This window comes from Helianthus annuus, chromosome 14, assembly GCF_002127325.2.
Source record: "Helianthus annuus cultivar XRQ/B chromosome 14, HanXRQr2.0-SUNRISE, whole genome shotgun sequence".
NCBI lineage: Eukaryota > Viridiplantae > Streptophyta > Magnoliopsida > Asterales > Asteraceae > Helianthus > Helianthus annuus.
Genome location: NC_035446.2, coordinates 83,712,425 through 83,724,150, shown reverse-complemented (window position 1 = coordinate 83,724,150; position 11,726 = coordinate 83,712,425). Strand labels below are relative to the sequence as shown.

At 36.5% G+C, this 11,726-nt stretch overlaps 1 protein-coding gene across 1 annotated transcript; it reads left to right on the top strand.

The window, feature by feature from the left end:
- Positions 1-9,147: 9,147 nt before the first annotated feature.
- LOC110908559 (UDP-glucuronate 4-epimerase 6) lies at positions 9,148-11,049 on the top strand. Its single transcript, XM_022153505.2, has one exon. It carries the CDS (start codon positions 9,238-9,240, stop codon positions 10,579-10,581), a length of 1,344 nt encoding a protein of 447 aa, XP_022009197.1. The 5' UTR covers positions 9,148-9,237; the 3' UTR covers positions 10,582-11,049.
- The last annotated feature ends 677 nt before the right edge of the window (positions 11,050-11,726 follow it).

The window sequence follows — 11,726 nt, the reverse complement described above, 5'->3', positions numbered from 1 at the left end:
TTGGCCATTCTTCAAATTGTTTTTCTTCAGCAGGATAGAATTTCTCTTTCATGATGTAGGCTAGATATTCTTTTCTTAACTTATTTCGTTGATCAGCCTTTTCTTTTTTCAGTTCTTGTGTAAACTCTTCCATCTGCTTTACTTTTGAGAGAAAGAATTCCAGTTTTTCAGCAATGGCCTCGTCACTTTGACCTTCACTTTCAACTTTAGCTCTTACTTTAGCATGTCTTTCCTTGAGCTTGAGATAATCATCTATATCCTCTGGTGCCATAAAGCCTATGAGTGAGGGGAATCTTCTTCTTGAAGGATCTTCCTCTGTATAGAATTGCCTCATCTCATTTTTGATAGCTTCTAGTTCTAGTGGATATTTTGCAGCATGAGGATCACGTATGTCCTCATCGGCAGAGATTGGCTTTCTTTTTCTGGTAAAGAGCTTTGGTTGTGATGTAGGAAAGGTGAGAGCAGTGGTGGATGGTTGACTAATAGCTGTTGAAACAACTGGTGTTTCAACCGCTGTTTTCATTACAACTACTGATGTATCAGCAGATGTCTTCTGCTTTTGAGCAGGGGTTGTGATAGCAGTTGTTTGAGTGGTGATGAGTGACTGACTAACAGTGGTTGGAACAACAGATGTTGTAACATCTGTTGTCTTATACTTTTTGGCAGGAGGTGATGATGGGGTGGCAGATTTTGATGGTGATGATGGTTTTGGTGCTGTAGACACAGATGGTGGTGGAGCAGTAGTTGTGGTGGTGTGTGGTGATGTGGTGTGTGTTGATACTGCAGTTTTGGTTTGGCTATTTTCTGGCTCAACATATATACCATCATCAATTCCCTTTTTCTTCCACTTGATCTTCTCCCCCTTTTTGGCATTATCTGAGAAGGGTTCATTCATGAAGAGAACAGTGGAGGGAACTTTTCCAGAGGCACTTTGAATGTGAGCTTTGATAGCTTTGATATCTGCCTGGGTATCTTTGAACCTTGATTCCACCATATTTGTCAGCTTTTGAACATGTATAGCATGCTGCTGATCTGCCATCTGCTTTTGTCTTTCCAGCAGTGGTTGGAACATGTTCCATAACTCATTTACAGTAGGTGCCTGTTGAGCAGGTGCTTGAGCTGGAGGAGCAGTGGATTAGGCTTTCTGAGCTTTTTACAGCTGCTGCACCATATCCTTTATTTCAGCAACTGAGGTTTCCAGGTTTTCAACCCTGCCCGTCAATTCCTGGTATTTTGAATCACCACCTGAATTAATAGGATCATCTGAATCCCCACCAGCAGTGGTTTTACCAGTGTATGACTTAGGAACAGAGTCCCAAATATCAGCCATTGATGCCCCTTGTTCTTGGTACTGGGGACTTCCTTCTTCAGCACTTGATAACCTTTTGATGTTGCCAGTAGTTAAAACAATCTCACTGGTGGTTCTCAGTGGTGCTATTGAAGAAATTGCCTTCAAGGGAGTCTTATGAATGTAACCACTGTCCAAATGCAAACCAGTGGGTTCAACATTTGTAGTGGCTGCTCCACTTGAACTACTGACAGGAATTACTTGTAATTCCTGCAGTGTAACCTCCTCAGTTGTTGTTGGGATAACAGAGATATCAACATCAGACCCAGTCACTTGTGGGAGTATATTCTCAGTGATAGGTGTTTGAGAAGAACTGGTTTGTGTCTGAGTAATACCAACTGTATGCAACAAGGGTATCATGGATTTTGGTAATATGGATGGTGAGGGTGAAGGGGTTGAAAGAGACATGTCCTTGGGATTAGGACTGTGGAAGATGGATCCGAGTGGGTCCAGAGCTTCATATTGTGGGGTCCCTGTGCTTACAACCTGATCCTTTTGTGAGGATGCAGGAGGAGTTTGAGGCAAGGGTTGAGATCTTTCTTCCATCTGCTGTGAGGAAGTAGCAGCAGTGGTTATTGGTGACTTTTGTGCTGTCACTGGCATTGACTCTGGGATCTCATCTTCCAGAGCTGCCTTTGGTTTAGGTTTGGTGGGCTTTCTGGATGTTTTCTTTTTGGTTCTTTTTGTGGTGGCAGGTGTGGGTTTCAAAACAGTGGGTGTGCTGCTTTGATCACCTGGAGCAGTGGGCTCAGCAGCCGATACCTGAGGAGCAGTTTCATCTGCTAAATTCTGCTCAGGTACCTCTGCTTTTGTTTTTATTGGTGCCAACATTCTAGAGAATGTTTCAGGTGTTAAACAGTTTATTTTAAAAGAAGCACCTTATTTGGGCAATTCTGCATCTTCCTTTACAAATTTTTGTTCAAAGTAATAGCTTAAAAATCTTGGAAAGAGCAGAAATGCTTTATTATCAACGTTTTTTACCAAGTCATCAAATATTTCCTGGGAATAGTTAAAATTTTCATTGTTTAAAATTGCATACCCCAGGCATTGAATTTTCGATGGTATTTCATTAAAAGACGTTGTTTTATTAGAAACACACATCAATAGAGTGTGAAACAAAAATCTGGGTGCAAAAGGGAAATAGCCTTTTTGTAAGGTATCCCTTTTTGGTTGCTCTGCATAGCCCCTATTTATGAAATCCCTTTACAACTCAGTTTTCGAAAAAGAAGTTTTACCTTTCAGATCATTGAGTTTGAAGACTTCATAAATAGATTGTGGAGAGATTTGAATCTTTTTACCCTGTATCGAGGAGTTGATGGCTGTGACAGTGTCTCCTTGTTTTTCAAGGGTGGCATTGTTCCGGAACTCTCTCTGGGTATTTAGATAGATGGGAGTGTCTGTTGTTATCAAAGTTTTATACTTTGATGCAGATAAGGTGTCAATGATGGTGTCAAAGGTGTTGTCGGTTGTGGGTTTTGTGAGTATACCCACATAGTTGTGAGGGGCTTTGTAACGGATTTATGTGGTTTCAGCAGCCATTTGAGTGGCGTCTGTTGGGGTGGAGGAAGAAGATGGTTTTGATTTGACTTCGATTTTGATTTCATCATTTTTTGATGAAGAAGATCGAAGAAAGTTTTGTGAAGAAGAGTGGGAAACTGCTTTGAGAAGAGAATTTTGGAATTCAATTCAACAGTGTGAGCCCCTGTTTGGGTTTAATCAGGGTTTTATTTTAGGGGAAAAGTGAATGCTGATGTGGCAGCGGTTATAACGATCTGACGACTAAAAAGCTGACCACGTGTCAACACCTGATGAAAGAGTAAATAATGGAAGACAGTTGTTTTGACAGCCACTGATGGATCAACCATCAGTAGTTACAACGGTAACAAAATGAGGCAGTGGATGATTTTTACTATTAGTGGATAGTATATCAGTGGATAGAACAATGATTTTGAACATCAGTGTTTTTCAAGATTTTCAAGGAGCAAGGGTTGACTTTCAGCAGTGGACAGACTTTAGAGAGCAGATGTTGAGGCACAACAGCATTTAAGGTACAACAGTGGTAGAAAGCAATAATGAAGGTCATTAGTATAACAACTGTTTGTGCAGCAGTGTTTTGACTTTTGACAAATAATTTTAGCATCTGCTTGATCAGATGTGGGTATTGATTTTGTCTTGTGTAAACACAATATCATGTCCAACATCTGTTTAGTTTCAGAAATGCTATACTCAACAATTTACATTTTGGATGTAAATTCTCAAGTTTAAATCGCAGCAGTTATCTCAGAAATCTTTGTTCAAAGCTTTGCCACATGTTCATTATTCCTGACAGTGGTTCAGCATCCCAGATGATGAAGTCTTTTCTACCAAGGCTACTTAATTTGTGTCTAATTATTTGAATTAGAACATGAGTATCTCAGTAGTTGATAAATCAATTTGCAATCAATTTTTGATCTGTGACAAACAAACTTGAGCTTAACATGACTATGACATGTGTGCCATTTCCTTTTGATCAGATTTAGGGATAGAAATTTCACACAAAAATAAGGAAATTATATCCTGACCGGTGAGAAAACTTTTACTATCAAAAATGAGTAAAAGTCCAAAATATATTATTAAAAAAATGAAGTAATATATCCGGTTTTATTTGAGAAAAACACCTTAAGAAATAGTTAAAGGATGTTTTGAAAATAACATCAAAAGGATCTGACAACTTTTCAAGTAAGAACATGATCATATCATTCTCAAGTTATTTTGACCATTGTTTAGGGTCATTTTCTTGACAATTGATTGTAAATACTTCTTTTAAGGTCAATCACTGGAGATGCCATTGTTACCCGAACGATTCCCGTATTTGATGAAAGCACACAGTTGCATGATGACCACTGTTTACCCAACTTTGACCTCATAAGTGTTTTATGCTTATACTCTTTTTCTTTTGGCTTCAAGAGTTTTGAGATAAGCACACTTTTGAGTTTTGTTCATTTTCTTCTTCCCTTTTTACCCTTCCCATTCATAAGTAATAAGATACTTACTGGGAGGTTTTTATGAAAGAATCCTCAATCCAAAATCATTTTTAGCAATGTTTTGAGAGATCTGGCTACATTTGTACATGTTTTATTACCAATTCTCACATTACATATGATTTGGACAGTTTTGACCCCAGATTTTCTTCATGTGTTTTAACAGAGTTGATTTGGTTCTTTTTTGGATTCTCAACCTGCTTTTTAACACATAAGATTTCATGACTAAAGTTTTATTTCCCTCTTTCTAAGTTAGCAGAACACTAGTGTTTATTATGAACATAGGTTGTGTTAATCTGAGGTTCATACTTTAGCATAAAACATGATGAAATCATCACAAATTCCATAACAACAGTTGAAATCAATTTTGGATGAAGATAATCATATCATAGTTACCAGATAAGTTTCCAGATCTGGGGACTATGAGTGATTTATGCATGATATCACTAGTTGTTTGCGATTTGTGAATCTTATGACATCTTGGTTGGTTTACAAAGTATCTGATTCATCACTTTGAACATGATTTCTCATTGCTCTGTTTTCCAACTAAATACAATCAACCTTAGTATCAATGAATTTAGAACCGAACTGTTATGTCAAATTGATTGTTAGATCGAATTTGACTGTCCAGGCTCTGATACCAATTGTTAGGATCGGAGGCTGTCATGATTGTGCTCGTTTGTATAATTTTGACAGATCAATGAATATAAAATGAGATTAAGTGCAGCGGAAATGGGAAACAAACTTTGTGAACACAATCAGAAGAGAAAATCATTTGGTAAACAAATGCTTTTTATTAAGTTGAATGATTGAGATACAAAGCAAATGATTACAGCATGTTTACAGAACTAAGCTCCCCCTCAGCCTGATACCCCAAGGTTGGTTGCACAAGATGAAAGGATTAGACTGAAGAAGAAGAATCCACTCAGTCAATCAAATGTAACAGTACAGGGTACTGCTCCATTTACAGGCAAACCAAACCACTGAAGCATCTCGGCTGACGTCACCATGATAGTGACATCTAACAAACTAACAACCTATAAATACTGTTCTAAACAAACTACTGATGTGTAACATCTGATTATAAGTACAATACAAAACAAGAGATAACAACTGCTTCACGTTCCACTGTTGTAGCCAGAGCACTGATGTTGAGCTTCAGTGCTTTCTTCAAAGGTGATCAGTCTTTGAATGGGCAGTGCTTGTGTCTTCAGCAGTACTTAGGAAACAGCAGTAGATAGAGCAACAGTGTTTGTCTTCAGCAGTCTTTAGAATCTCATCAGTGTTTGGTTCATCAGTTGTTATAGTGAGCAGTACTTAAGATCCATCAGCTGTTAGAATACCACTGTCAAGGGGAAAACCAAGTGTAAGCAACTGTTTATTATGAGTCCACTGTTGTGATCCGGTTTTGTCTTTCATTATCTGTTCCTCTGGTAGGGTTCAATCCCAACAAAAGATGATGATGGACTTTACGAGGGTAATATAGTATTCCAACTTCTTTCCAAAGTTTATAAAAATCTTGCAATGAAAAAACACAATAAATATAAAAACCAACAAAGTCATACCATTTTAAGTTGAACATCTACCAATTCGGTCTTATCGGGTCCTATTTTTATTTTTCTTAATGAAAGGTAGGGGTCAGTTCTATCATATGTGAGATTCTATCTTTTTTTCCTTGGTATTTTTTTTTATCTTTCATTCATTATAGAAAAGAAAACCTATTATCTTATAGCATCGGTCCATCATCAAGTTGGTTCATATTGACATATTCCTAAGTAGCAAAGGAAGAATTCATCTTAAAGTAAGATAATTGTTGAATCTATGTGTAGCGGCAGATATAGCTTGTAAATAGGGGTAGCCCCCGCTTCTCCTTAACGCTTCAGCGGTAGTGTAAAATTTAGAAAATTTTGACTTTTTTTTATTTTGTTGCCCCTCTTTTTTGGAACGTTGCCCCTATAAAAAATTTCTAGATACGCTACAGTCTATGTGAAAGGATGTCCGTACAAATAACACAACTTTTATATCAATACAAAAATCTTTTTAAGTTTGATCTTTTACTATGTTATCAATACTTAGGAATTAAGTCCAATGAGCATCACCTTCCATAAATGTAAGTATGTAAATATTAAAGAACAAGTTATATTGATGATAATTATTACTACCAATGAGTGTAGTACATGTTGGTAAATTGAAACCTTAAAACTTTAATTGCTTAAAAACTATATTTCAGGGTTTGTAGAAAATATTGCCATTTGTTGAAGTTATTTTATAAACCATCAAAAAATAATAATTTATAAAAATAATTAATAATAATATAGATAATAAAAGAACTCTTTTTTTTGTCGTTTAAATAGTGTCGGTGAGTGGCAAGTACATAGAGGTACCCGGCGTGTTTTAGCACCACATATACATATTAATATCCCTTAATGAATTGAAAGACACACATAACGAATCCAAGACAAATTTTCGGTCATGATTATATGATAATATTACACAAACGGTCCTTCAACTATTTTATAGTCTTTATTTCTACACCCTGATTTCCTGCCTTCTAGTTCCTCCTATAATCATAGTAGATCTTGTTTTTTCATGCATTATTTTAACTGTTACAATTGTTATATATATATATATATATATATATATATATATATATATATATATATATATGTGTGTGTGTGTGTGTGTGTGTGTGTAGTGGCGGATCCAGCCTGTTTTGTGGGTTCATATGAACCCACTCGATTTAGAAAAAAACTAGTGAGAACTTTGTATGATTTGGAAAAAATAGTGAGAATCTATCAAAAACGAATCCACTGAAAGAATTTCTTGGATCCGCCACTGTGTGTATGTAGAGTGTTAATAAATCACCGGTTAAACCTTTCAAACTAGGGTAATAAACCGATTTGAGATTTATAATGTTGTTTCACGATCTACGGCTTGAAAAAGGGTTTAATGATTTAGTTTGTGATGGGATTGGAATCAAACATGTAAATCAAATTGGCTAATTACCTTTATTATTTAACCTTTTTTTAAATATGTAGTTTGCATATATAAAAAAACATATTATTATATACTATCTATTTTTGGAATTCAATACAAACTATCGTTTTTTTTAAAGCATGTTTTTAAACGTCTTAAACTGTCAAATCTTAAAAAAAAGCATGTTTTTGAACGTCTTAAACTGTCAAATCAGACCGTTTAGCTGATATTGTCAGTTTGACCGACTCAACGCATCTTACCAGTTTGGTTTGACGTTTTTTTTTAAACTTAGTTGATAATTTTATCTATAATTATCGTCATAATTGGTCACTTGTTGATGATATGTATAATTATATATAATTTTTTTTGAATGATATTATGATTTTTTATTTCTATTTCATACATGCATACACAATGAATAATATATATTTTTTTTGAACGGCCAACGAATCTTTTAAATGGGTTATTGATGAAATTCATCAAATCGGGATAAACTCGTCTCCGAACCGGGGAAAACCCTCACCTAGGGCCGAAGCCCGTGAACACTCGCCCGAAGATACGATAGTGAGGTGAGGTACAACTCGCTCAGTTCAAGGATCGAACTATCAATCTCCACTTATTCGCCTAGTCTCCCATCATCACTAGGTGCTGCATAAAATAATACAGAGGGCAAGAATCGAACTTAAATCTCTTAAAACACCAAATCTCTCTCTTATCACTCTAACTCTACCACCACCTCATTCACACAAAGAATAATATTTATTGGCCAATCTTATCTTCCTTTCACCCAACCAATGACCCCTTCCTGAAGCTTCATGTCACCCTTTTTGTCCCACTTCTCTCTAATCTTGATTCTATTGGGTACTGGTTTTCCCTATCCAATAGATTATTCCTTGAAGTTAACAAATAAATTCATCCTGGTAACTTTTAGAATGGATCAAATATAGATACAATAAAATAACCCTTGAAGTCAAAACAATATTATAGAAACATTATTGTAATTATAGTTGACAATAAACTTGTAAAACAAAAATAAATATTAATCTTTTGAGCATCTCTATCATATAATTTAGACTCAAACTTTACTAAAAAATACTCTTGTTTAGTTTTCTTCTAAAATAAAATTATCTAAAATGGTTTTGTATGAAAATAGTTGCAATCAGTGTTTTAGTAATCAAACTAGCTAGTCATATCGATCGTAACATACACCGACCACATTTAACCTAGTTGTTTACTTGTTAGACCATAAAGTTTTTTTCTTAAATTTTTTTTTTCAAAATTCTAATTACTACTTATTAATTTAATATTATCGTCTTACATTTTATTTATTCCGATCTTCCTACTTCTATAACCCTGAAAATCAACATTAAAATCCAAAAGTAGTTTTTTATATTTTTATATTTGGTTATATCTCAAGTTACTTATTACAATATCAGATATTTTAAAACCACTATGTATAATACAATAATTATAAAACGTTCCTTTCGACTTAAGATAAAAACAATGCTTGCAATTAGTGACTATCTCACACTTCCCGTTTATTCGGATTCAATCAGTTTTCATAAAAAGATATATCATTCATCACAAAAAAATAATAAATAAATAAATAAATAAATAAATGTAAAAGGAAATATAATTACAGATAGGCATGTATACATACATACATATACGTACATCCCTATTTCTTTCCACCTGTAACCGAGTGAAAAGCATGTCGTAATTTATAAAGCAAGTGGACACCGGAACACAACATTTTCTGACCCCACCATTTCTCTTTCATCCTCCTCCTTTATATTCTTCCCCTCAATACTCTGAATTCAGGGCTCCAATTATCAGCATTCTCTGATAATAATCAGCTCTAAATTTAAACCACCACCACCATTGTTATTACTAATGGCCTCACCGCCTGACACCAGCAAAACCACCAAGCTAGAACGCTACAACAGCTACATCAGGCGAGTCAACAGCACCAAGCTTCTAGCAGCTTCTTCCAAGCTCCTATTCCGTGTCACTCTTTTGGTTGCTTTGATATTAATATTCTTTTTCACTTTCAACTATCCCCCGGTTTCGGATAACCCCAATCCGGGGGCCCACCACCTCCACACCACTTCCCACCTCCTCTCCTCCGCTTTCTACGGCAGTGGAGCTGCGTGGGAGAAGGAGGTGCGCCGTTCCTCGACTCCCCGTCGCCCTAATGGATTTTCAGTCCTGGTTACGGGCGCCGGAGGGTTTGTTGGAACACACTGCTCGCTGGCGTTGAAGAAACGTGGCGACGGTGTTCTTGGTTTGGACAACTTCAACTCTTATTACGACCCGTCGTTGAAACGGGCGAGGCAAAAGATGTTGAAGCAACACGAGATCTTCATCGTTGAGGGAGATCTCAACGATGGAGAGTTGTTAGCGAAGCTTTTTGACATTGTACCGTTCACGCACATCCTGCACCTGGCGGCGCAGGCTGGCGTGCGGTACGCTATGGAGAATCCTCAATCGTATGTTAGCTCCAACATTGCTGGATTCGTTAACCTTTTAGAGGTTGCGAAAAACGCAGACCCCCAGCCCGCAATTGTTTGGGCCTCGTCTAGCTCGGTCTACGGTCTGAATACCGAGAACCCATTCTCGGAATCCCACCGGACAGACCAGCCAGCGAGTCTCTACGCCGCTACTAAAAAAGCAGGCGAAGAGATTGCCCACACATACAACCACATCTACGGGCTATCAATCACGGGTCTCCGATTCTTCACGGTTTACGGGCCGTGGGGCCGACCCGACATGGCTTACTTCTTCTTCACGAAAGACATACTTCAAGGAAAACCTATTAACATATACCAGACGCATGACAACCAAGAGGTGGCGCGTGACTTCACGTTCATCGACGACGTAGTAAAGGGGTGTTTAGGGTCGTTAGATACGGCGGAGAAGAGCACCGGAAAAGGCGGGAAGAAACGTGGGCCGGCCCAATTAAGGATATATAACTTGGGGAACACGTCGCCAGTGACGGTGGGGAAATTAGTGTCAATATTGGAAAGTTTATTGAACGTCAAGGCGAAAAAGCATGTGATTAAGATGCCACGAAACGGCGACGTTCCGTTCACCCATGCTAACGTGAGCCTGGCGTATAATGATTTCGGGTATAAACCGACTACTGATTTGTCAACCGGGTTGAGAAAGTTCGTTAAATGGTATGTAAGTTATTATGGGATTCAGTCAAGGGTAAAAGGGTCAAATGCTTCAACTTGATTCCCATTGAAAGGTTTCTGTTTCCTTTTCTGTCCTTTTTCTTATTTTCATTTTTGCCCCTCTTTTAAATTATAATTTCATTCAAGTCCGTATACGATATATCCGGTATATCTGTCGATCGATGAAGAAACATGAAACAACAGTCATTTGGGGTTATAAAGACGGTCTTCCGAAGTTCAAAAGGCGTGAAGTTAAGATTCGGGTATCGTTGTATCGTAGTGTACGGTGTATCATAGTTCATATATATATATATAAATATATACATACAAGTTACAACATATCATAAGTGAAAAATGGAAATGGAGGTGGAAAAGTGTAGATTTGGGAAATGGAAGGTTGTATTTGTAATATTTTTATTTTTAGATGTAAATTTGAACATAATTGATTTTGTGCCCCAAAAGCGAAGGGTGAGAATCAAGCTATTGGATCGAAGTTTATTTTACATGATTAATATCTTTTTTTTATTTATTTGCATGATTAAGTTTTTTTGCTTTATAATAATTGAATATAGCTTTTAGAAGATGCCTCCAATGATTGAAGAGGGGGTGATTTGTCATTAAGCAAAAGTTACGTGGTCAAATTAGAAAAAACGCGTGTCACTTTTCCACCATGTAATTTGGAGCTTGACAGCGTTTTGTTTTGTGTCGGTGGACAAAAAGAGGTAACCAAATTACACACTTTTACACTTTAAAATGTACCATTGGTTGGTTGCTCTTACTTTGATGTTGATACTGTCTTTGTACCATTATTGTTGCACATGGTACTACTCGCTTTATATAATAAGTTTACAATGAAAACTTAGGTTTAAATAATAATTTACTAAAGTTTACAAATGATTTTTATATATAAATAAAGCATGTGACACATGTCCTTCAGGTAATTTTCTCTATTTTTTTCTTTTATTATTATTATTATGGAAATGAATCGAATATTCATGAAATAATACGTGAGTTGTGACACAAAAACTTTGTTTATGTTCATTTGTTTATAAACCCAGTTGAATAAGAGTTTGCATAAGTTAAACTTAATTACTTAACAATCGAAGTTGATTGAGGACCCCCCATTTCTTCTTGAAGATTTATCATAGATACAAAAGTAAAAACATTACTTGGTCAAACTAGTACGGGTGTCTCCATCTTGATATT

Coding starts and splice junctions, on each gene's coding strand:
- LOC110908559 (XM_022153505.2), top strand. CDS start 9,238: ATGGCCTCACCGCCTGACACCAGCAAAACCACCAAGCTAGAACGCTAC.